The sequence below is a fragment of the Balaenoptera musculus genome, chromosome 8 (genome assembly GCF_009873245.2).
Source record: "Balaenoptera musculus isolate JJ_BM4_2016_0621 chromosome 8, mBalMus1.pri.v3, whole genome shotgun sequence".
NCBI lineage: Eukaryota > Metazoa > Chordata > Mammalia > Artiodactyla > Balaenopteridae > Balaenoptera > Balaenoptera musculus.
The window spans coordinates 81,937,121-81,964,923 of NC_045792.1; the positions used below are offsets into that span (position 1 = coordinate 81,937,121).

General features: G+C 37.0%; 1 protein-coding gene across 1 annotated transcript in view; it reads right to left on the bottom strand.

The window, feature by feature from the left end:
* DCDC1 (doublecortin domain containing 1) overlaps positions 1-27,803 on the bottom strand; it is a 445,514-nt gene that overhangs the window by 18,400 nt on the left and 399,311 nt on the right. The window contains exons 29-35 of the mRNA XM_036860073.1: positions 24,599-24,784; positions 22,993-23,196; positions 21,606-21,807; positions 18,300-18,452; positions 17,477-17,578; positions 6,521-6,657; positions 5,068-5,247 (exon numbers count right to left, since the gene is read on the bottom strand). Coding sequence (XP_036715968.1) covers positions 5,068-5,247; positions 6,521-6,657; positions 17,477-17,578; positions 18,300-18,452; positions 21,606-21,807; positions 22,993-23,196; positions 24,599-24,784 — 1,164 coding nt within the window. The remainder of the gene's footprint in view (positions 1-5,067; positions 5,248-6,520; positions 6,658-17,476; positions 17,579-18,299; positions 18,453-21,605; positions 21,808-22,992; positions 23,197-24,598; positions 24,785-27,803) is intronic.

Below are 27,803 nucleotides of genomic sequence, written 5' to 3' on the forward strand. Positions count from 1 at the left end.
AATTCTGTGGGCAAAAAGTCACAATAGTTAGTTAGGCGAATAACACAGGTTGCAAAATTATATATACCATGTGATCTACTATGATCACAATGGCAAACAAATACATAAATAACCATGTAGAAACCATAGGAATATATCTCCTAAAATTATAATAACTGTGGTTATTTGTGGGTGATAGAATTTTCATTTCCTTCTTGGTGCTTTTCCTTTTTCTAATATTAATGCACTGGCTGTATGTTGTTTTATAATTAGAAAACAGAACAAATGTTATTCAAATAATCAAAAACTTCATAGTGATTACAATAGATTTGTATGTTTCATATGGTTTCGCAGTTTTTCTAAATTTTCCATAACAATAGTCACTATCTTAGTCTGCTTGGGCTGCCAAAACAAATACCATAGACTGAGTGGCTTAAACAAAGGAAATTTATTTCTCACTGTTCTGGAGGCTGGCAAGTCAAGATCAAGCTGTGGTTTGATTTGGTTTCTGGTGAGAGCTCCTCCTGGCTTACAGACAGCTGCCTTCCTCATATGATGGGAGAAGAGAGAGAGAGATCGCTCTTTTTCTCTTCTTATAAATCCACAAATTTTATCAGGTTAGGGCCCCACCCTTAAGGTCATTTAACCTTAATTGCCTCTTAAAAGCTCTATCCCCAAATACAATAACATTGGGGGTTAGGGCTTTAACATAAGAATTCGGGGGGTGGGAGGTGGAGACACAATTCAGTCCATAGCAGTTATATTTTTTTCTGCTTCAAGGCAGCCAAAGAGTATGATAACTGAGTTTCTATCTGGACTGGGAGTAGTGGGGAGCTGTCCTAGAATTGTGTGGATAGGTCTCTGGGAGAAATTCCTGTAGCTTGAAAAGATCCTACATAAGGATAATTCTTATATTTTCCCCTACTTTACCACTAAGATGTCACTCGTCTATAGAGATTGTGTTTCTGTTTATAATCAGAAAAATAAATATTATTTAATAATGACATATACCAAATACAAAATATGAATTAAATCTGTAGCTATTTCACTCAGTGTTCACAAAGATCTATTACATGAGACTCAGTTAATGAGTTTACAAAAATCTTTTAAAAGTAAATTTGAAAAAAAAAAGGCATTTTCAGTACAATTAGGTTCTAAAATATCTAGTTAGCTTATGACCTTTAATGACATTCTTAATTCTCAGTTTTTCAAATATATCTAAATTTACTCAAGTACCTTCTTTAAAGTGGGTAATATAAATTAAATGTTTGTAATTTTTGCAGTAACAAAAGCTCATAATAAAAGAACAATGTTCTATACATAATTCTTCACCCACAATCTCTTTTGTGAGTTTTCATAGGCCAGGTCCTCTCAGGGTGGCGCACGTGGGCATCACAGAACTATTTCATATTCCCTGAGGACATGAGGTACTTGCCTCTACAAATCAAAAAAATCTGTTTCTCATTCTTTCAGCTTCCACTCATGCATTCAGAACTGTGCTTGGCTGTGAGAGAACACATTGCTTTTGAGATTCTGTAGAATCAGAGAGAGGTTGCTGGGATGGGAGGAGACAGATGCTCTAGGACCATAGAAGGAGGGGCCCTGATAGTCATAAATCAGACAAAGATGATGGCCCTGAAGAAAGAGCCACTAACCCTAGAGAGGGCGCCACCTTGGTGCACTGATGACAGATGAGACTACACCAGTTGGAGATGAGAGTTTGCTCCAGCCATGTTCAAAGACTGTGTAGGAAGAATGTGGTTAAATCATCCAGAATAGCCAAAGCAGTGAACGAAGTTGAGGGAAAGCCTGCATTAGATGGGATTCAAATACCATCTGGGGGTTTCATTACAGAAAGTAGAGTGAAGCACCTTGAAATGCGTTCTGTTCCTCATCCTTCTGGTAAAAGTACCAACCATTGAAACTCTGAGCTTCTCTGGAATTGGTGTTGTTAGCCAGATTCCCCTAGTAAAATCTGAACCCTACTCTTCCTGTTGTTTATTTGTTTCACACACACAGTCCATTCTCCTGAACTTTTCTTTACAGCCTGAGAGCCTGAAAGGATACATTTCTAACTGATGACAAAGAATCTCATGCAGATCCCTAAAAACAAAATCAAAATGGAAAAGGGAAAGAAAGAGATTAGAAAGAACATTTTTTAAATAAAGCAAAAGAAGAAATAATATGCAGAAAACTTTCTAGACATCGCCTAAGTAGCTTTCTACACACTGAGGCCACGTTAGTCTCCCCAAAACATTGGTTTTACTATGCCATTACCTTATTCAGAGACAACTAGTCGTTCATGCACTTTAGTCTGGGGTAGTGTAATGGACTGAACTGTGTCCTTCCCCAAACTCATAGGCTGAAAAGACACTAGAGCTCCCTCTCCACATGTGCTCAGAGGAAAGGCTCTGAGAGGACACAGCGGTGAGAAGCCAGCCATCTGCCACCCAGAAAAAGAGTCCGTATCAGAAGCCAACCCTGCTGGCATCTTGATCTTGGACTTTCCAGCCTCCAGAAGTGTGAGCAATAAATTTCTGTTGTCTGAGCCACCCAGTCTGTGGTATTTTGTTACAGCAGCCCAAGTAGACTATACAGAGAGTATGTGGTGTCCGCCCTATATGCTTTTTGAACAGTCTCTCCAGTTGTCTGTATCTCTCCCTAATTCTCAGTCCAGGTACCATCTACTTATATGTTTATGAATTCTAACACCCATACCTCTGTGTGTGATGCCTCTCATGCTTGTTAATGCTTTTTTCTGCCTAAATGTTGAATCTTACCCATTTCTCAAGTTCCATCAGAGCTCCTGATTGAGTCCTCTGTGGAGTCTTTCTCCTTCACCCCAGGTGGGCCCAGTGTTCCCTCCTCTGAACTCCTACTGAACTTCCTGTATGTACTACTAACCTGACCTTCATCACATGCTGTTAGTATTTCTCTAAGAGGAAGGTCAGCTCCCTTAGCAAATTTTTCTTACAATCTGTGTTCATCATAACCAAATATGGAACACAAAGAAAAACAAATAATAAAGAAATACCACCTTTATTAGGCCACCAGTAATAAGACCATCCGATAAACACTTCCAAAAATAAAATCTTTCCAGTCTTTTTCTTTTAGGTATGTGCATGCATGTGTATAGAATCTAACTCTACATGCTTTATAGTATGCTTCTTTCATTTAGTATATCTTGAACATCTTTATTGTCATTCTTTCTAAAGTTGATTTTAATTATGATAATATTCCATCCTATACACTATAATTCATTTAACCAACTCCCTATTGATAAGTGTTTATTTCTAATCTATCTATGTTATAAATAGCCCCATGATAATTATTCTTACCAAACAAACTTTGCATAAATTCATGAAAATATCCTTGGGATAAGGTTCTAGAAGTGCATTTTCTTATGATTTGTATAGCCACATAGTCCTCCAAAAACTTTTACTTCCATCGACATGAGAGTGCCCATTTCTCTATAAACCTAAGTAAAGCTTGATATATTTTCAAATGTTTTGCCAGTTGGAAGTATGAATTTAATGAGAACATAGATCATGTGTCATTTTATGCCTCTTATTGCTACCATTACTACTGAGGTTAACCTGTCAATTATACTGCACTATAAAGTTTTCAAACTCTTTTCACACACATAAATTAGGATAATACTTTACAGCATCTAGCACAATGCCCCTTATGTACAAAGTTTATAAAAAATTATATGATCATGGAATAATATGTATGGCATGCCTTTTATATGCTACATGAGAGTCACATAAATCAAAAAGTCATTCTTTCACCAGGTATATGTAATTTTTGTAAAAGTTATGGTAAGTTTTTGCTATCCTGAGTCTGACAGGCTATCTTTAATCCTCGTCCCTGCTCTACTTTTTATTCATTAATCATTTCATATTCCCTCACGAATGTATCAGTTCTAGTTGCAATGGTTACGTGCATCTTAAGACTTAGCATCTGCGATATAAACTCCATGATTTTCAAAGAAACCAGCAAGGAAGAAACATTTCAGGTTTGTTATAGAAACTGTCTAGGGTGTTCTCTCCTGAAAAAGTTTCACTCATTTTAAAAAATCACTTTCCTTTTTCTTCCCCATGTGTATGAAGTTCCTTTACTTGTATTCCTAGTTTTGAATTTATTGTCTGCATTTTTTTCTCTTCTTTCTCAAATACAGCAAATCGGTTGTCAACTTCTGAGATGCAATTGCTTTCACAGTTCTTATTCAAAGTCCTTGTCAAAGGGGAGTGGTCTCCATCACACTTTGAAATCACCAACCTTCAGGGGCACAACCCCTCTGAGGTGCCCCTGCCACTCTAGGTGCCCCCATCAGCCTCCATGAACTCCTCTAGGCCTTCCTATTGCACTGTCTTGCCTTTCCCTCCACCTCCCACCAACATCTCACCTTTATGTGACTTCCTCTTGCCCCAGAAAAAATTATAAAAACATTTCACAAATAATAAAGCCAAACAACTATTATAAGATATCACTGCAACAAATAAGACTTTTAAAAATTCTACCAAAATCCATTTATTAGGTACCTAAAGTTTTTATTTAAAGACTAAGACAAAATGTCAACTTTTAGAATTGTATCATTGATATTGCAAACAATAAATGAACTGCTACTCATCTTTTCTTTAGTCAATGTTTTAATTCTGGAAAGTGGAAAGTTTGCCATAGTTCCAGGAATCTGGTGACAAGAATATGATAGATTTCCTCTAGTGAATACTGTTGTTTTCCCCACGGGGAACATATCCAGTGAATAATCACTCTTTTGTGAACTAGGTTTAAAATGGAACAGGAAAACTATTTTAAATTATCTTAAAGTTTAGATTTACTCTAAACTTGGGTGTAATGAGTTTAATTGTCATTGTTCTCTGCTGGCCAAGTGTCATATTCTGAGGCACACATTATGTCAGACAGCATTGGACTCCACCCTGTGAGGAAAGTATTACTCCCATTTTAGAGATGAGAAAATGAGATTTAGAGAGGTAAAATAATTTGCCTGACCTAACAATCTATAAATGTCAGAGCTGGAATTTGAAAACAGGCCTATAAAACACTCTCCTTTCACACTAGGTTTACCTCTGAAATAGTTTTGCCCCGGGCATAAGTGCCATCTTCAGGTCTGCCTCCATTTAGGTAAACCCACGCTCTTTTTGCATTGGGTTGCTTATACAAGCTGCTCCTCTTGAATGATAAACATTTAGGTGCAGTTGGAGAATTTCTCTTGGATTGCAGTTCTTGGACTTCAGAAAGCTGTGCCTGTTAAGAAAAGCCCAGAGAATGCCATGGTTAGAGAATTGTCTGTTTAGTGTGTATGTGTGTGTGTCTCTGTGTGTGTGTGTGTGTGTGTGTGTGTAGAATATGCTGAAAGAAATATCTTATAACTGTACATCATATTGAAAAGAGATTCAGGAATTACATTACCCTCTCCTATCACTGACTCTTCTGTAAATTCCCCTGCTTCAATGCATCACTGTAAGCAATAATAATCATTAGAGTAGTAATAATAAGGCACTTATTTTGGCAAAGCACTTAACTTTCATTTATAATTTGGAGAAATAAATAGAGATATGTTTTTGGATTTGTGCATGGCGTTTCTCCTACCGAGTGATTTCTCTGCATCTAACAAATGACTTTTTGATTAGAATCACAGCATCATTTCCTTTAACCAAGAAATGCTTAAGGGAATGTACATGACTATTGTTTAAATCTTTACTCTCTGTCTTTTAAAATACAGCAGCCACCTTTATATTCTGCCAGATCCCTGCCAGGCAGCTTTTCATCCTACTTCAAGCATGTCTTAGTTCAGTGCTTTGCATTCATTCCCTGGTCAGTGATTTATCCTTCTTAGCTTGGCAAGAAGTCATATTTCTAGCAATGTCAATTTCTTTTTTCTAGTAACCTTGACTTGGGTACACGCCTAAGATTTAGATTGAACACATTTCATGATTTGAGAAACCCTATTAAATAAGAACACATCATTTTGATGAAAAACTTCACAAAGCAAAAAGTTTTCCCAGGTCTCTCTATCCCCAATCCTCTCTCAACAGCTGACCTTTCTCTTCTCGACTTTTTTATGTCTGGCAATCCTGTCTGATTAATCAATTGGATTGAAACTGCTTTTTGAATTCCTCACTTCTGAATGTCTCCATTGAAATTAGTATTTTGCTCCTTCCTCTTTTTACATATTGAGACATACCCTTAGGAGTGATGAGCAATGAAGCCATAAGGCTCAACTTGACTACATTTATTATAATTACCTTTGTACATATCCACTGGGCCTTTTTCTCATCTTTGCTAAGGTCATAATTTCTGGTCTCCATTCAAACAAAACAGACTTTCATATGAGCTGGCTGTGTCTTAGATAGTTACTCTCCAAATGCCAACTCAATGCTTGGCATATGCTTATGTGGTCATTACTGACCAGATGCCGAGAATATATTAATAGCATAATTTAAAAATTCAATACTGTACTTTTAAAAGCTTATAAAAGAGTCTGAGTCTTTAATGTCTGGAGTCCTACAGATCATACCTCTGTATGTCTTATAAGGTCCATGAGTTTAATTTCCTCTTGAGTCTGCTTAGTCCAGCCTTCTTCCACTACCACCGGCTGCACAGGGCTTTTGTTGGGAACCATGGTGGCTGGCTGACATGCTGCTACCCGCCGCCCTGGGGAAAGAAGTCTCTGGAAATGTTTCTGATGATAGGCTTTCAGATTTCAAATAAATTGGTTTGGCTTTCTATGCATAAATCATTTCACTTGGGAGCAGAGGGTAAAATACTAAATATATCATAAAAGCAAAGATGCCTAAGGTAATAAGATCTAACAATGTCTCTTCATACGGGAGCTTGAGGCTTTAAATAGCCAGGATATGCATACTCAGTGTACAGATGGAAAAGAAAGATAACAGGCTGACTTCCACACTGGCCCCAACCTCTCATCCACGATATGGTTCAGCGGTAATTTAGTCAAATAGAATCCATGACCTATATAGCCCATCATCTCTTCCAGTCATGGAACATATGTTTTGTTCTCTTCACTAATAATAAGCCTTTCCCCCACAATTAGTTTAGCAGCCTGGGGATTAAGTATTTCTAAAATAATATTAACCCAAGAGACAGGAGGCCTTTTTTTTTCTATCTAATAATACCCTGCGAACACGATTAGTTTCTGACACCTCTGCTGTGTCCTCTGGGCTCTTAAGAAGCTGTGGTAAGAGAAAATATTTATTGGAATGGTGTATTCTAAAGAATCACAGGCATAAGTTAATAAGTGTGGTGATTTGAATTTATGCATTCTTTCAGCTAGACCACTTTAAATCATTATAAAAGAGGTTTAAAGGTCACACTTATTAAATTGTTTTCTTTTTCTGGGTTGAAGATATACTGAGCACTGAGTCTCAGACTGATCTCGAAACTTCTTAAGTACAAATAATGCTTTCTCTTGTATGTTCCTTCTAGAAACCTATGTTGAACACCAGGTATGAGTCAGGCATTGTGCTGGATGGTGCAAATACAAACATGTTCGAGACTAAGTCCTTGCCTCAAAGGCTTACACTTTGGTAAGGAAGGCAAATGTCAAGGAAATGATTACACCAATAACTGATTGTAACTGTGTTGCACCATGGAAGTACAGGGTGTGTAAAAGCATGTAAAACAGGTTGCTGACCTAGTCTGAAGTGTCAGAAAAGGCTTTTTTGAGAAAGTAACACTTAGGTGGATAAAATAATAGAAATACTGAAATGACGTTAAGTCCTAATTTTGTTGCCAGGAGACTTATAATGTGCAGGTTTTCATACCGTGACTATGAACAAAACCTTTTGAAAATAACTCAGTATTTGTAGAGGATAACGCATTTGTGCTCTTATAGCTCAAGTTTGTGGAAATAGATCCAGCAATAAAAATAGGTGGCAGCAATGACTTTTCAGGGAAATCAGAACTCTATGTACCTAATAAGCATGCATATGCAATTTATGGTTATGGAGAAAACATAATTGAATTAACAGCCAATGAGTTACAGTGACAATGCCATTAGGCAACAGGTTTTGAAGAAGAGCACAGTGGCACCAGAAAAATACATAACACAAATTTATGCCAAATATAGTTTTCAGCTGACTCTATTCATAATGTACAGACAACATTAATTTGTGACACATAAATTCTTGTGGATAATATCTCAATAAATATTTTATTTATAATGCATTTTGAACACTAAAATTTTGCTCAACTAAAGACAGTTCTCCAATAGTTTATCATTTACACTGTTAAGAGCCAGGATTTGAATATAAGAAAGAGCAAAAAACATATGCATTATTGTTTTTTGTCAACTTGTTTCTAATGGTCTTAAGAAAATGAAAGCATTTGCACTCTAATTTTTATAAAGGGACATAATATCATCACAAAAGATTTTCATAATAAACTATCATTTATGTAGGTAAGAATAACAAATAGAAACAAAACAAAAATGTATTGAATAAATTACTTTTTATTTTCTTATTACATTTTCCATATATTCTGTTTTATTTCACATGAGATCGGTGGCGGGGGGGTGGGGGGAAGATAATATCTAACTATTAATGGGGAAAGCTAGAGAACGTGAGTACTTTGCTGTTCTTTCAGACTATAAATCTCACCTGGACAGCTCTCCTCATACCTCTCCTTTATTGGGAGGGCCCATCCTGGTTCAGCACCATATGTGCCTGAAAGGATTAGTCCACCTCATTTGGGGTTTCAGTTAGCAGATCCATTTAGCTCTCACACTAAACAAAATGTTCCAGCATTGCCTTTATACGTAACAAAGGTGATACTTTGGCCTGATCTGCCATCCCTCAGTTTTGTTTATCTGTTTTTAAGATCCCACCTGGGAAAATGGACTGCCTTCTCAGGAATCCCTGTTCTAATGTTTATTGAATATTCATTCTGTACTAAGCACGTAGTAAATATTTGACATTTGTAACTTAATCATAAAAAACCCAAAAAGTTATTACTACTATTTCATTAACATTAGCAATGATCATGCTTACAAATGAAATGTAAAATCAGCTTACCATAGTACTTTGTACACGGTATACGCTCAATAAAAACTTGTTGTATTTACCAATCCTTATAATAATACGATATAATTGATTTGGTCACTGTTCATACCTGCCAAACCTCCTCTTTCATCCAACGCTCAAGAAGCTCACTATCCAGAGGCAGACCTGTGGAGAGCCAATCCTGAGTCGGCCACCATCCAAGGGCCGGAAACCTGATTCCTTCCTGACTTGCCCATCATCCAGCCATGTGGCTGACAGGGTCTTGGTGCACTGGCTGGGTGTCAGGCCTGAGCCTCTGAGGTGGGAGAGCTGAGCTCAGGATATTAGATCACCAGAGACCTCCCGGCCCCACGTAATATCAGTTGCCGAGAGCTCTCCCAGAGATCTCCGTCTCAATGCTAAGACCCAGCTCCACTCAATGACCAGCAAGCTACAGTGCTGAACACCCCATGGCAAACAACTAGCAAGACAGGAACACAACCCCACCCATTAGCAGAGAGGCTGCCTAAAATCTTAATAAGGTCACAGACACCCCAAAACACACCACCGGACGTGGTCCAGCCCATCAGAAAGACAAGATCCATCCTCATCCACCAGAACACAGGCAACAGGCCCCTCCACCAGGAAGCCTACACACCCACTGAACCAACCTTAGCCATGGGGGCAGACACCGAAAACAATGGGAACTATGAACCTGCAGCCTGCAAAAAGGAGACCCCAAACACCGTAAGTTAAGCAAAATGAGAAGACAGAAAAATATGCAGGAGGAGGAAAGTAAAAACCCACAAGACCAAAAAAATGAAGAGGAAATAGGCAGTCTACCTGAAAAAGAATTCAGAGTAATGATAGTAAAGATGATCCAAAATCTTGGAAATAGAATGGAGAAGATATAAGAAATGTTTAACAAGGACCTAGAAGAACTAAAGAGCAAACAAACAATGATGAACAACACAATAAATGAAATTAAAAATTCTCTAGAAGGAATCAATAGCAGAATAACTGAGGCAGAAGAATGGATAAATGACCTGGAAGATAAAATAGTGGAAATAACTACCGTAGAGCAGAATAAAGAAAAAAGAGTGAAAAGAAATGACAGTCTCAGAGACTTCTGGGACAACATTAAATGCACCAACATTCAAATTGTAGGGGTCCCAGAAGAAGAAGAGAAAAAGAAAGGGACTGAGAAAATATTTGAAGAGATTATAGTTGAAAACTTCCCTACTATGGGAAAGGAAAGAGCCAGTCAGGTCCAGGAAGTGCAGAGAGTCCCATACAGGATAAAGCCAAGGAGAAACACTCCAAGACACATATTAATCAAACTATCAAAAATTAAATACAAAGAAAAAGTATTAACAACAGCAACGGAAAAGCAACAAATAACATACAAGGGAATCCCCATAAAGTTAACAGCTGACCTTTTAGCAGAAACTTTGCAAGCCAGAAGGGAGTGGCAGGACATATTGAAAGTGACGAAAGGGAAAAACCTACAACCAAGATTACTCTACCCAGCAAGGATCTCATTCAGATTTGACGGAGAAATTAAAAGCTTTACAGACAAGCAAAAGCTAAGAGAATTTAGCACCACCAAACCAGCTTTACAACAAATGCTAAAGGAACTTCTCTAGGCAGGAAACACAAGAGAAGGAAAAGACCAACAATAACAAACTCAAAACAATTAAGAAAATGGTAATAGGAACATACATATTGATAATTACCTTAAATATAAATGGATTAAATGTTCCAACCAAAAGATATAGATCGGCTGAATGGATACAGAAACAAGACCTATATATATGCTGTCTACAAGAAACCCATTTCAGACCTAGGGACACATACAGACTGAAAGTGAGGGGATGGAAAAAGGTATTCCATGCAAATGGAAATCAGAAGAAAGCTGAAGTAGCAATTCTCATATCAGACAAAATAGACTTTAAAATAAAGACTATTACAAGATACAAAGAAGGACACTACATAATGATCAAGGGATCAATCCAAGAAGAAGATATAACAATTGAAAATATTTATGCACCCAACATAGGAGCACCTCAATACATAAAGCAAATGCTAACAGCCATAAAAGGGGAAATCGACAGTAACACAATAATAGTAGGGGACTTTAACACCCCACTTTCACCAATGGACAGATCATCCAAAATGAAAATGAATAAGGAAACACAAGCTTTAAATGATACATTAAATAAGATGGACTTAATTGATATTTATAGAACATTCCATCCAAAACAACAGAATACGCTTTCTTCTCAAGTGCTCATGGAACATTCTCCAGGATAGATCATAACTTGGGTAACAAATCAAGCCTTGGTAAAGTTAAAAAAATTGAAATCGTATCAAGTATCCTTTCAGAACACAACACTATGAGACTAGATATCAATTATAGGAAAAAAAACCTGTAAAAATTACAAACACATGGAGGCCAAACAATACACTACTAAATAACCATGAGATCACTGAAGAAATCAAAGAGGAATTCAAAAAATATTTAGAAACAAATGACAATGAAACCACAATGACCCAAAACCTATGGGATGCAGCAAAAGCAGTTCTAAGAGGGAAGATTATAACAATACAATCCTACCTCAAGAAACAAGAAAAATCTCAAATAAACAACCTAACCTTACACCTAAAGCAGTTAGAGAAAGAAGAACAAAAAAACCCAAAAGTTAGCAGAAGGAAAGAAATCATAAAGATCAGATCAGAAATAAATGAAAAAGAAATGAAGGAAACAATAGCAAAAATCAATAAAACTAAAAGCTGGTTCTTTGAGAAGATAAACAAAATTGATAAACCATTAGCCAAACTCATCAAGAAAAATGGAAAAAGACTCAAATCAACAGAATTAGAAATGAAAAAGGAGAAGTAACAACTGACACTGCAGAAATACAAAGGATCATGAGAGATTACTACAAGCAACTATATGCCAATAAAATGGACAAGCTAGAAGAAATGGAAAAATTCTTAGAAAAGCACAACCTTCCGAGCCTGAACCAGGAAGAAATAGAAAATATAAACAGACCAATCACAAGCACTGAAATTGAAAGTGTGATTAAAAATCTTCCAACAAACAAAAGCCCAGCACCAGATGGATTCACAGGCAAATTCTATCAACCATTTACAAAAGAACTAACACCTATCCTTCTCAAACTCTTCCAAAATATAGCAGAAGGAGGAACACTCCCAAACTCATTCTACGAGGCCACCATCACCCTGATACCAAAACCAGACAAAGATGTCACAAAAAAAGAAAACTACAGGCCAATATCACTGATGAACATAGATGCAAAAATCCTCAACAAAACACTAGCAAACAGAATCCAACAGCACATGAAAAGGATCATACACCATGATCAAGTGGGGTTTACCCCAGGAATGCAAGGCTTCTTCAATAGATTCAAATCAATCAATGTGATACACCATATTAACGAATTGAATGATAAAAACCATATGATAATGTCAATAGATGCAGAAAAAGCTTTTGACAAAATTCAACACCTATTTATGATAAAAACCCTCCAGAAAGCAGAAAGAGAGGGAACTTAACCTCAACATAATAAAGGCTATATATGACAAACCCACAGCAAACATCATTCTCAATGGTGAAAAACTGAAAACATTTCCACTAAGATCAGGAACAAGACAAGGTTGCCCACTCTTACCACTATTATTCAACATAGTTTTGTATGTTTTAGCGATAGCAATCAGAGAAGAAAAAGAAATAAAAATATCCAAATCAGAAAAGAAGAAGTAGGGGCTTCCCTGGTGGCGCAGTGGTTGAGAATCTGCCTGCCAATGCAGGGGACACGGGTTTGAGCCCTGGTCTGGGAAGATCGCACATGCCGCGGAGCGGCTAGGCCCGTGAGCCACAACTACTAAGCCTGCGCGTCTGGAGCCTGTGCTCCGCAACGAGAGAGGCCGCGATAGTGAGAGGCCCGCGCACCGCGATGAAGAGTGGCCCCCGCTTGCTGCAACTAGAGAAAGCCCTCGCACAGAAACGAAGACCCAACACAGCCAAAACTAAATAAATAAATAAATAAATTTTTTTAAAAAAAGAAAAGAAGAAGTAAAAGTGTCACTGTTTGCAGATAACATGACTATACATAGAGAATCCTAAAGATGCTACCAGAAAACTACTAGAGCTAATCAATGAATTTGGTAAAGTAGCAGGATACAAAATTAATGCACAGAAATATCTTGCATTCCTATACACTAATGATGGAAACTCTGAAAGAGAAATTAAGGAAACACTCCCATTTAGCATTGCAACAAAAAGAATAAAATACCTAGGAATAAACCTACCTAAGGAGACAAAAGGCCTGTATGCAGAAAACTATAAGACACTGATGAAAGAAATTAAAGATGATACAAACAGATGGAGAGATATACCATGTTCTTGGATTGGAAGAATCAACATTGTGAAAATGACTATAGTACCCAAAGTAGTCTACCGATTCAATACAATCCTTATCAAACTATCAATGGCATTTTTCACAAACTAGAACAAAAAATCTTAAAATTTGTTGGGAGACACAAAAGATGCCGAATAGCCAAAGCAATCTTGAGGAAGAAAAATGGAGCTGGAGGAATCAGGCTCCCTGAGTTCAGACTATACTACAAAGCTACAGTAATCAAGACAGTATAGTACTGGCACAAAATCAGAAATATATAGATCAATGGAACAGGATAGAAAGCCCAGAGATAAACCCACACACATATGGTCACCTTATCTTTGATAAAGGAGGCAAGAATATACAATGGAGAAAAGACAGCCTCTTCAGTAAGTGGTGCTGGGAAAACTGGACAGCTAAATGTAAAAGAATGAAATTAGAACACTCCCTAACACCATACACAAAAATAAACTCAAAATGGATTAAAGACCTAAATGTAAGGCCAGACACTATAGGTCTCTTAGAGGAAAACATAGGCAGATCACTCTATGACATAAATCACAGCAAGATCCTTTTTGACCCATGTCCTAAAGAAATGGAAATAAAAACAAAAATAAACAGATGGGACCTAATGAAACTTAAAAGCTTTTGCACAGCAAAGGAAACCATAAACAAGACCAAAAGACAACCCTCAGAATGGGAGAAAATATTTGCAAATGAAGCAACTGACAAAGGATTAATCTGCAAAATTTACAAGCAGCCTATGCAGCTCAATATCAAAAAAACAAACAACCCAATCCAAAAATGGGCAGAAGACCTAAATAGACATTTCTCCAAAGAAGATATACAGATTGTCAACAAACACATGAAAGGATGCTCAACATCACTAATCATTAGAGAAATGCAAGTCAAAACTACCATGAGGTATCACCTCACACCAGTCAGAATGGCCATCATTAAAAAAATCTACAAATAATAAATGCTGGAGAGGGCGTGGAGAAAAGGGAACCCTCTTGCACTGTTGGTGGGAATGTGAATTGATACAGCAACTATGGAGAACAGTACGGAGGTTCCTTAAAAAACTAAAAATAGAACTACCATACAACCCAGCAATCCCACTACTGAGCATATACCCTGAGAAAACCATAATTCAAAAAGAGTCATGTATACAATTTTCACTGCAGCACTATTTACAATAGCCAGGACATGGAAGCAACCTAAGTGTCCATCGACAGATGAATGGATAAAGAAGATGTGGCACATATATACAATGGAATATTACTCAGCCATAAAAAGAAACGAAATTGAGTTATTTGTAGTGAGGTGGATGGACCTAGAGTCTGTCATACATAGTGAAGTAAGGCAGAAAGAGAAAAACAAATACCGTATGCTAACACATATATATGGAATCTAAAAAAAAAAGTTCTGAAGAACTTAGGGGCAGGACAGGAATAAAGACGCAGACATAGAGAATGGACTTGAGGACACGGGGAGGGGTAAGAGTAAGCTGGGATGAAGTGAGAGAGTGGCACTGACATATATGCACTACCAAATGTAAAACAGATAGCTAGTGGGAAGCAGCCGCATAGCACAGGGAGATCGGCTTGGTGCTTTGTGACCACCTAGAGGGGTGGGATAGGGAGGGTGGGAGGGAAACGCAAGAGGGAGGAGATATGGGGATACATGTATACGTATAGCTGATTCACTTTGTTATACAGTAGAAACTAACACAACATTGTAAAGCAATTATACTCCAATAAAGATGTTAAAAAAAATGATAAAATGATTGAATTTTAAAAAAAGAAATAAAAAAACAGAAGCTCACAATCCAACAGGGACTGCAGTTAACTGAATTTAAACTTGCTATTATTTCTCCTCCTAATCCCAACAACTAGAAAAGACCAGCCTCACAGTAGGTATTTTATAAGTTAGCACTGAATTTACATTTAATAGCAGAAAACATAACAGTTTAGCAGTAGAGACAAGATTTATCTTAGTACTAAATTTTAAGAGAAACTGCATTAACGGATTTCCCCATAATGGACACCATCTGACTAAAAAGACTGTTTTCTACAGTGATATTGTTGATTATGCCAACTGAACTTTAAAATACTTTTTTAATAATTATAATAAAAGCTAAAGACATAATATAAAATCAGAATTCAGTAAAAGCAGCTCTGCCAGGTGCTATTTTTAATAGGTTACTTTCTATTGATTTAATTTGATAAAGAAATAGAGCTTAGAAAGATCATTGGAGTGGGTGGTTGAAATTCCATTTATTCTTTAATTAAATAATTCTACAACTATTCAGAGAACAAATTAGAAGGGTATAGAATTTATAATGTAACATAAGAGAGACAGTCATATGATCAGGTATGTATAATAAAGTGATAAGGGCTATCAGGGGAAGTTAAGGGTATGATAAACCACACTATTCCTGACTTAGAATGTTAGGGAAGACTTTTAGGAGAAAAAACGAGTAAGCTGAAAAGTAAATAATGAGAAGCAATCCAAGAGAACAGGGGAGAGAAAAGTTTGAGGTAGAGGGAACTGAATTGTTTCAAAAGCTCAGAGTTAAGAAAGCACATGATAAGTCTGGGGGACTGAAAAAAAAGTCCAAATGGGTAGAGAGGAGTAAGTAATAAGGGGAGGGAGAAGTTTCCAGAGAACCAGATCATGAAGGGCAACATTAAGGAGTTTCACTTTTGCCATAAAGATAATAAGAGCTTTGAAAGGTTTTATGCCTGGAGTACCGTAACACCTTTGCATTTTTGCATGATCACTCCTGTTCCAGAATGTCACCATTATGAACAGGATGGAAACTACTGTCAAGACTGGAGGCAGGGAGACCAGTTAGAAAGCTAACCCAGTAACCCAAAGAATAGATGACGATAGCTTGAACTTGGATAATGACAGTAGGAATCAAGATCCTTAGAATTCATTTGAAAAAACAGATTCAAAGCAACAAGACTTACTGATATTTGCTTAGAGATAGTGAGAGTGGGAGATGCCAAGGATGACTCCCAGCTCCTTGAGATGGAACACCTGAGTGGATTGTGGTAATGTCCACAGAAGAAATGAAGGAGGCATTGGTGTGATATGATATGAAATGAAATGGTGGTATGGTCACTATATGGTGACGTGTTAACTTCAGTTTTGGACATGCCTATGGGACATGCAAGTGAAAATGTCAAGTAGTTGGAGTAGTAGAGGTTAGCAATAGTAATAGATGCTTTTCAGTTAGACCCAATAATTCTTTTGGTAAAAACTGAAAAATAGCCATTTCAACCCAGAGTGCTGTCTAGTGCACTTAGGACTAATTGTCTTATTTATTGAAGTAAGATTCACATGTTTCTGACACCAGACAGTACAGCTACTCAGGAGCTGAAATCCTGCTATGGCAGTTACAGAGCCTGAAATGTATTCCTTCCCAGACTAAAGTCCATAACATATTTATTCCCCAAAGAATCATTTGGTGTCTGAAGTGCTGGGAATAACATAAGATCAGGAACTTAAGATTCTGTGACAAAGAGAATGGAAGAAGAGGACAAATATTGTCAATCAATCACTTTGTCTATGAATAATATATCTTATGCCGCATAACAAGATACCTCCCTTCTGTGATAAAGACACTAATCTTTGAAGAATTTAGTACTTCCTCACTCAGATTATTTAACAAAACTTCTTCCCAAGCAATACCCAAGAAATAACAGAAAGTTTTGTTTAATGACTAATTCCAAAGTCCATAAAATGTCAGTTCAGGAATTGTTTCAAAACCAAAAGGGTGGTTATATGATCCACACATCCTCCAAATTTTAAAAATGTATATATAAATCATGTGATATTCATTTTAATATAAAATTTACAAATATAAAATCAGTACTGAAAAGATATATTAATAGGTTTTAGACTTGCTCAAGTGACTTTTGTAACACAGTATATAATGTTCAGTTAAACATCTGGTATCTAATGGTAAAAAAAAAACCTACCAGCAAATTAAGGTTACATTTAGAATTAAACACGGTGATACCTGATTTAGTTCATACTGACCTTTTAACTGTCTCAGTTTGTGTTTCATAGTGTCTAGATCAGCCAAAATTTTGTCCTTTTTTAGCCAGTTCTGTTTTTCTATTTTTTCTGCTTTCTTCAAAGCTAGAATTAAAAACAATACATGATATTTTATCTTGCATTCTTCTTATCAACAGTAATTTATCATGCAAGCCAATAATTTATAAAGAACTTTCTGCTCCAAGAAACAGATTCAATTAGAAACAAGTAATTAAAAGGTAAGGGTCATTAAAAGAAACTTCATTTGAAAGATGACAGGGCTTAAGGCATTTCTTTATGGAATGGAGGGGGAAAAAGAAGAACAGTGCTGTTTTATTATATAGATTTACCATATGCAATAGCCATATTTCATTTTCTATTTCCACAAACTATTTGGAGGTGATGAAAGCCTTCCTTGGAACCATTCATTTTTTTAAACATCCACCTACTGCCTAAAGGGTGCAATTCTTAAAAATGAAAATGTGCAGACAGGTCGTCTTCAGTGTGAATTAAACTCATTTGTTATTTTCTAATGTATATCATTATTCTCAGTCTTATAGACCAAGGATCTCTTTATCAATGAAATTAGACACTTTCCATGCAGAATACTCCATTCCAGTAAGAAAAAAACAGGCAATTGTGCAAATATAGGAGTGTAGCTATCCTTGTGCACATGTTGATTGATGAACCTCCCATTCTTTGCATAAATGTGATGTTATTATATTGACATTATACACATTTAATTGATTTTCTTATGGTGACAAAAAATTTATTTCTCTCTCTCTTTATGCACTTGCTTGAAAGAAAGCAAAAACAAAACACTTACCATTCGGACTCAGAAATGGTTCACCACAAGATACCCAGATGGCAATAGGATTTCTGAGGATGAGGGTGAGCAAAGACTTATCTATATCATTCAAACTATCAGATGTCACAGACTTTGGAAATAATTTGGTTTTCACTTGCATTCTTGCAGTTCCTGGGAAACAAATGACACATTTACTATTGTTCAATGAATAATGAATAAATTTGCTTGCTGAATTCACTTGTTTATTCAAAATATTTTATTCTTCATTAATGACTTGATTTAAACAGGTTAATGCCAAAACCAGATGCAAATATATAAATTTGATCAGAAACTTCATATGCAACTAAATAATTTAAACAAATCTTATTGTAAATACATATTTTAATTCCTTTCTTACCCTTTATCTAGTTATGAAAAAAGTATGAGGTAGCTTACCAAAATATCTACTCTGAAAAGGGATAAAATAAAGAGATAAAAAAGCAAGGAAGGGGAGAAAGGAGTATAGGAATAGACCAAAGCCAGAGATAAGGTGCTTCAGAGAACTCATCAATTAAATGATTAATAGTATCTATCTCATTCTGCTGTTGGGATGATTATAAAAAGGAAAGTGTTTAGAATAATATTTGGTCTAGTTAATTGTGCAAGCATCCAAAAAATGGTAGATAATATTTTTATCATCATTATGATACTAGACATGAATACCACACTGTTTTTATTTGCTGGAGATAAAGCACTATTTGGGCGCTGAGAATCCTTGTGGCTAAAGCAAAGAGGAAAACACCATTTCAAGACACACATGGCTGACAGAGAGAGATAAATTCCTCAAGATACAACTTTCCTGGTCCTGAGATCTTAGAGAAATTTATTTCAGGGTCTTCATAAAGGGGTTATTTGTGATACAGCAAACAGTATCCTAGTATATAATTAATACACATTGAGAACTTACTATGTGCTGGGCATTTTACTAAGACCTCTATATACATTATCGCATATAATTCTCAAAATGATACCCTGAGGTAGGTCCACTCCTCTTTTGTACAGTAACTGAGATTTAGTCACATAGCCAGGCGGGGGCAGAGCCGGAATTAGAATCAAGGCCATCTGCTTCCAGAGCCAGTGCCTTTAACCACCGCCTTTATAGTAAGCATGACACTGAGTTTTTGATTGATGCCTGTTTCTTTTAATTTCCTCAATGCAAACCGATGTCATAACTCCAAGTCATGATTCAGTAAAGGGGACAGCCAGCTAATGCCCCTGCCTGATTCAAGGATAACCTTTAGAATATGAGGGGAAGGGATGGCCATGCCCTCTTGGTAGACCTGCATGAATAACATTACCTCCAAGCAGGTTTTAAATAAGAATTTGAAAGAAGAATGTTTGACATTTTAAATCTTCCAGAACCTGGAGATCAGATATTCCACATGCCAAATAAAGGCAGAACTATATGCTTTAGTGATCAGCTAGGCATTAAATGTTCACATAATTATTTTTTAAAACTCATTAGAAAACCAAACAAATAATATCATTATAAAATAATAGAAAAAAATATTGGTCTCTTCCCCCAGTTCCTGACACAGAGCTCCTAAAATTCTTGTAATTTCCTAAGTGGTAAAGAGCACTAGGGGCATCTTTTGTTCTAATTCCTGACACAGAGCTCCTAAGTTCTTTGGAATTTCCTGGGTGCTAGCAGTGTCTTTTGTTCTAATGAGATGAATCTTGGTGGGCTCCTGGATGGGGGCTGGTCACCAGAAAGTCCAAGCCATGATTAGAAACTTGGAATTTTCAACCCTACTCCCCACTCTCCAGAGAGGGACTAGAAATGGAGTTGATGATCAATCATGCCTACATGACGAAGTCTCCATAAAAATCCCCAAAGTACACGGTTCAGAAAGCTTCTGGTTTGGTGAACACATGGAGATGCTGGGAGAGTGGAGTGTCAGAGGAAACATGGACTCTTCATGCCCTTTCCCACGTACCTTACCCTATGCTTCTCTTTCATCTGGATTTTCATCTGTATCCTTTACCATATCCTTTTATAATAAATAGGTAAACAGTAAGTAAACAGTTTTCTTGAGTTCTGTGAGCTGCTCTAGCAAATTAATTGAACCTGAGGAGGGAGCCAATTTATAGCCACTCAGTCAGAAGCACAGGTCTGGACCTCTGAAATGGGGTGAGTGGGAAGCAGTGTTGTGAGACTGGGCCCTTAACCTGTGGGATCTGACCTTATCTCCAGGTAGGTAGTGTCAGAATTGAGTTAAATTGTAGGACATCCAGCTAGATGGTGTGGGAAAAACCCCCACAGGTCTGGTGTCAGAACCACTGTGAATGGGATAGTAGTATGAGAATAAAGGAGAGACACAGAGGAAGGAGTGGGTTTTTCCTACTGAATCCTACACACAATAATGATAACTAACATTATTAAATTGCTAAGTATCAACCAGGCATTAATCTAAGTGATATATATTCATATGCATATATATTCATATTCATATATATTCTTATGAATACACATTCATATTTATGAAGACTGAACTAGTATATATTCATGTGACTATTAGTGTCCTCATTTTACAAATGAGGGAACTGAGGTACAGAGAGTACCCACGATCACTCATCTAACAAGGGGCAGGTAGGAGCTGAACCCTGGTATTTTCAGCTCCAAAACCCACATTCTTAACCTGTAAACCATGCCTCTCAACACAACAATGGAAACCTGAGACAACCGCCGAATCACTGCTAGCAAGACTCTTTTTCATTTAGCAAATTGTTGCTGGGGACACAGGCCCTGCCCTCAAGTTGTACCTAGTCTAATGAAACGCACAAAGATGTAGACAGATAATTATAACACAATGTGCTAGGAGCTGTGATAGGGGTGCATTTGCTGTAGCTTCTGGGAGTTCATAGGAGCAGTGGAGACAGGGGAGGGGAGTTGGAGGACAGGAGGTGTGGAGGGGACACCTTCTCTTCTAATAGTAGGAAGAGATTTGCATTGATCTAGTGCCACTTTCTTAAGCGGTCTCCAGTTGGTTTTGATTCTGAATTTAAGAACAGAACCTGCTCATGTTGCATAAAGTAGCTAAACTGTCAAACATATTTTATAAACCTTAGGCAATTTATTTATTGTTTTGGTGCTGAAATCAAATTTACATTAAAAATTTTTTTCTTATTTTTCTGCAAGGTAAAAACATTATGAGAATTTCATATGAGTAGCTTCCTGTGATTTTTTTTAACTCTCGAAGGGGTGACTGAATGAAAGAATTACATTTAACTTTCACATGATCAAACATAAGTAGAATCAGCTAAATCCTGTAGAATGTAACCAACCTTCCATACTTTTAACAGGTGTCTCTTTTGTTCCAACAGGGGCTGCCTCTTCCTTTTGTTCCTCGGAGTCTCTCTGGATAAAAGATTTATCAAGAGCCCATAAAACCAAATCCCACAAGGAAAGGATTGTGGTTCCATCTTTGGTATATACTTTGGAGGCTGCTCTGGCAAGACCAAGTTGTTCCGTGCATTCTGCAAGCAGCTAAAAAGCACAGACTATAAGGAACTGAGAAGAAATGGTGGTAGAACTGAGAATAATCATGACGAGCGTGTTATTTTAGAACTCTGAGAAAATCCCTTAATTTGAGAAAATAGAAAGCAATAGCTACCAACTTGATCTTTGATTAGAGATGATTTTTGATATTGGATTGTCCTACATAATCTCACAAATTAGTCCAATCCAGCTGTGAAAATTCTTAGCTCCAAAAATTTAACACAGCAGCTATTGTATGTTAATACATTTTATCATCAGAGTATTTATTTCCTAAGGAGTGTAAACCTAGAAATCCACTTTCAGTTGTGTGCTTAAGAATGAATAAAATTATTCTAACACTTCAGATGAACTGCTTTAAAATAAATGAGTACTTGACTTTCAAACCAAGAACTGACGCATTATTACTTCCATTTGGCAGATGGGAAATCAGGCTGAAAGGTTAATATTTTTGCCCAAGACCACAAAAGCCAGGGTCCCAGGGTGAATTCTGGAGTTGCTAACTTTTGTCCTTTGCTTAGTCCATTGAACAACAGTATCTTAATAAAAAAATCTATTCGTACTCAGAGGAGTGAGTGAACGATTATGTGTGTGTGTGTATTTGCAAGGAAGTCTCCAGGGTAACTCCATATCATATTTAACATTGCTTGTAAAATATGTTGTTAAAGGTATTGGCCAGAATGTACAGACACAAGATAACCATCATGCAATGGAAGGACAAGGCTGGGTTTGGGCCCTGGGGACTCTCCTCCCTTCCCACGGCTGTGGGGAGCAGCCTCTAAGACAGAAATCACATGTTCCCTCCTAGCACAACTCCTGCCTCTCCAATTTGAAAATGAAATGAAACACCCTATCAACAAATTAGTGCTCCGATTCTCCAGATGATAAAGGAGGTGGCATCTCTTCGGATACTGAGCTGACATACAACTTGAAGCTGGAAGGGGAAGGAAGGCAAAAAAGGCTTTCTGTTTCTCATTTTTCTAAGTCTGTATCCGAAGAAACACAATCAAAAATAACATCTTTAAGAAAACAGAGATCTTGATCTCAGCAGCTTCAATTGGTAAAACTGGCTAGGGATATTTGTCACTCAATCTCACTGCTTTTTTTCTTGTCAGAAAAATCACCATTATCATTACCTCTGAGGATTCGAGAAGCATTTAAGTGATAGCCACTTACCATGGGGAATGTTCCAGCCACAATTAACTTCCCATTTCGATATCCATCTCCATTTTTGTATGCAATTATTTTCACTGCCTTCTGGTGAGTAACTGCCATGCCACTATGAGATACAACTTGCGTGCAGGTCTTCATCCGTAAAGATAACAGACGTTCTTCATAATAACTTAAAGTGTTTTCAGCCTCATAAGAAGATAAATCAGCCTGATTTTTTTAAAAAAACAACAACATAGATCAACTCAAACATTTTTTCTTTTAGTTTTATTATTTTGTTATACTTCAGCCTCTTGATTTGTGTGTGTACATGGGTGTGGCAACTAAATTTTGAAATGTTCACTTCATATGCTAAAAGTATTAGGTGCTGTAGTGGGAAGGACATTGGGTCCGAATTCCTCAGTTCTCTTCCCAGCCCTGTCACCGAGTCTCTAGGTGACTTTGGGCCTCTGGCTTGTGTTTCTGGCCTTCTCCTGTTTTCTACTTTGCCTTTCGCTGGACAGGAGATGGGGAAGAAGGATGCCAGGGCCAGAGAGAGCCTGGGGTTGAAGTAATGGACACTAGCAGTAAAGATATTCTCTTAATCTTTAACTTCAGGATGATGCCATCCTATGGTGGCAGATATTGATGAATGAGGAGGGGAATGAGTGTAGCCTTAACCACATGATAATGAGGGTGGTGAATGCCACACTTCACCTTTTCCTTTCCACTGCTACTCAGGAAGCTGCCCTGAGGGAGAAGTTGTGTCCAAGATGCTGTAACACTGGGCATTCTTTCCGATCAGCTCACCCCCACCTCCTTAACACAACCTTACTGTCACCAAAGCAAAGCCAAATGCCTGCAGGCTTTCCCAGAGGACTGACTCCCCCTTTCCTTCAGTTATTGTTTCAGTTGATGTTTATTGCAACTGTTACTACCCTGCTCTTCTGCAATGTGTATCAGGTTTAGGGGAGAGAGGACAGTGACCTGGGAATAAGACCGGCAAAGCCCTGAAGAGCACACCAGGTGGAAGGTTCCCACCCCTAACGAATTGCTCCTTTTTACACAGTTGTGTAAGTTCCTCTTAGCTCTTCTCACTGCTAAACTTGAAGGAAAGGATTTTTTAAATGGTGCCATTTTAAATTAAGATCACAGGAAAGCAGCAGAGATTATTTTCTCCATGAGCTACAAATAGTATTAGACATGAATGCATGAATTCAGGCACCCAACCTGAAGAGTCATTAACAACAACAGATCAAATTATCCCTGAAAATACTAGGAAAAAAGGAGTTTACCCTGTGGATATAGGCAAAAAGCTACTCCACTAAGTAAAGATTTGCAGTTACTTCCTCATCTAAAAGCAACACAGGGAGTAGTGCAAGGTGTCAGGAGATGATTAAAGCTGCAGAAGTGCCCAATTAACTTCAAAGAGTATATTGAACTATTAACAGATAATGTATTTTAAGTTACAATGGGGAAAAGGAAATCAATGCAGGTGGAATGGTAAAGGTGCATCAACGAAAGATGAATTGGATGAGTGGAGATGAACTTGAGTGTAAGGCAAATAATGAATGTATCAAAGTTTCCAAACTGATGTCACACATGTATTAGCAGAGCTCAGATCATTACATACTCCGGCCACATCGATGACCTTGAAAGGTCCTTGTGAGAAGGGCTTCTGGGTCTCGGAGCCTGAGGCACAGAGGAATGGCAGCCCTGGAAGCAACTGTTTCAGTCTCTTCTCTGCTCTCATGGACTGCCCACATGCCAAACAGAGCATTGTTTTTTTCTTTCCACTGGGTGAGAGATAATAGTATCCCTGAAAATGGAGGTAAAGATGTTTTTATTTGGATGCATCTAAATTATGATAGCACTTTTGTAGAATACTTTACCATACAAATAAAGCACTTTTATGATCCCCAAATGCTAAATTTGAAATCTCAACATGAATGAATTATTTTGCTCTCTAATTATTAATTATTATATTATAGAGCAAAATATTTCCAAATGCTGTTGACTGAAAAAGCCTAGAGGCAATGACAATTCAATATCAATGAGTATAACTTGTATCCAGAATCAGAGTTTCTTGGAGGAATGGCCAATTCCAGATTTGGGGCAAGAAATATACAAGACAAGCAAGGATTTCTTGCGTGCCCAGAAAAAAAGAAGCCACCCAAAAGTAAAGACATTATGTCAAAAAAGACACAGGTGCCAACATGAAGGACATTCCACTGGCCCAAAGTGGGACAATTTGGGAGTAAAATAAAATGATAACCAAAACACTTTAAATATGTTTGAATAGGTAAAGTCCCGTGAGTTCATAATCATGTTAAAAATAAAAAAAAAAAAAAAAAAAAAAAGCAACAAAAAAGCCAACAAACAAATAAAAACAAAACCACTACTTACTGGAGTCCATTAGAAGTAAACTGGCACCAATTTACAACTCTGAAATTGGCCATTAGAAATTGTGGCAGATTATTTACAAAGATGGCCATAGTAAAACCATCCCATTCTTTGCATGCCCTTTTGAAATGTCATTTTGCTGCTCCTCCAATCAAGAAATAGAGTTCCTTTCCCCTTTCCTCCTTTCCTTGAATCTGGGCAAGGCCATGTGACTCACTGTGGCCAATGTAGCATTAGCAAATGTGATGCAAGCAGATGCATAAGAAGTGCTTGCACATTTCAGCTTGTTCTTTCTTGGCTGCATTTGGAAGCCTGAGACCATAACGTGAGCTCACTTGAGCTAGCCTACTTAAGAAGCCTTGAGGAGAACTAAGGCCCCCACCAGACATGTGATTTGACCATTCAGACACCACAGAACCACCAAACTACTGGTGTGCCACCAGATAACTACAGCCACATTAGTGACCCTGGGCAAGACCAGCAGAACTGCCCAGTTCAACCTAGCCCAAATTGTTGACTCCGAGCATAAAAATGGTTGTTGGCTTAAGCCACTAAATTTTTCAGGTGATTTGTTATACTACAATAGATAAGTTAGATAGAACAATTTAAGCATTTATCCTACCGTCCTTTACAAACCATATTTCTGGGCAGTCAAATATCTAGTTGAAGAGGTAAAGTTCTTCCTTACATTAAAAGTTCAGTTAATATATGTAAGGGAAAGCAATAGAACTTATTAAAATTGGCCCTTTTGAAACTTCTAATGAAATTACTGATTTAGACAAAGATCACCAAAAAGACAACACTAAATGAAAAGTCATTGGGAATTGTTTTTTGATGTGAGATTAGGTTGTAATCACCTGAACCCATGGAAAATCCATACTGTATCCCTGCATAAGTGATAAATATGAAATACACAGTAAAACCTATGAAGATTCTTGTCCAAAAAATGCTGAACATAAATATAATTAAAGTCCGGTGCTAAATATCTTTTATAGGCGTTATGCGAGCCAGAGAAACAGGTTAAAGGATGCCATAGCTAGCAAACAGAAAAATCCAAACAAGAGGAATTCTATAGGATGGATTCTGCGACCAGTGTCACATAGGGACCTTGTTTGAATCCTGACTCAAACCAACCAACCATAAGAATTTTTTAGGAAACCTGGGAAATTTTATTATGAACAGGGTAGTAGATGGCCAAAAAATTACTGTTAATTTTATTAGGTGGTAATGGCATAATGGTAATGTAAGAAAATGGTCAAATTTTTACAGGTGCATGCTTAAGTTTGAGGTGAAATGGTATCATGTCTAGGATTTGTAAATATTGCAAAACCTTGATAATAGTTGAATTTGGATGATAGGTACATGAGAATTCACTGAACTAGTACTCTTGAATATGCATGAACATTTTAAAGTACTTTTATATAGACTCTCTGATTTGCTTTGTTCCTCACAAGGCTAAAAGTTAAGTACAGCCGGAGTTAATATCATCATTCTCAATTTACAGATGAGAAAACAAAAGCTAAGAGAGGGAAGTTTTTAATCCAAGGATATCCAAGTAGTATGTGGCAGAGCTGAAATACAAAGCTGTGACTTCTGATTCCAAGTTTTTGGCTTTTTTGCCTTTGTCATATTTCTTCAACTATTCCATTAAATACTTAAAGCTACCTCAATTCAAAGCCAACATTTAGATGATACTTTTGAAGATGTAATTCTTAAGTTCCACTATGGATTTCTCTATATGCACATCTTATTTCCATTTTCCTAAAAATTACTGGGAGACAGAAAATTAAAACATCTCCTCTCAGATGGAATTGAATGAATACTACATACAGAATAATTTGTACAGAAAAACATGGACTTCATGATGAATCGTGTGCCAAGGATATATCTTATTACACTAAAGAAGCCTATTGAAAGTATCTAGAAAATGTATTTTCATTCATTAAGACATCAATCCCTATGACTGTGGTGCTATGATTTTGATGGTTCCCAAATTGTTTTATTTTGGCAATGGTGCACGTACACAATGCAAACTGAATTTTTGGTTAATTCATTAACCCTTAACACATTTAAACTGCTGCTGGTAAGGAAAATGCAATACACTGGGGTAGCTCCCTAGGTTAGGCTATGTCTACAGAATGCAAACAGAGTTTAAAAGTTCAGCAAGTCAGCTGCTGGCTCTATACACAGAATACCAAGCAATTGGTTTGACTGATTATTTTCCTCTATAAAATTTCCTTGATTTATTGAAATGACTAACTTGCTCTGTTCATTTGACCTTATAGAAATATGGTCTATAACATGGAGTTTGTCTGATCAACAATGACCCTTACTGTATATATAATAGCTAGTGTGACTGTGAATAAATTATTCAGTTTCTTCATCAATCTTAATGTAATGAATTATTGATATTGTTTATATTTATTATTTATGTT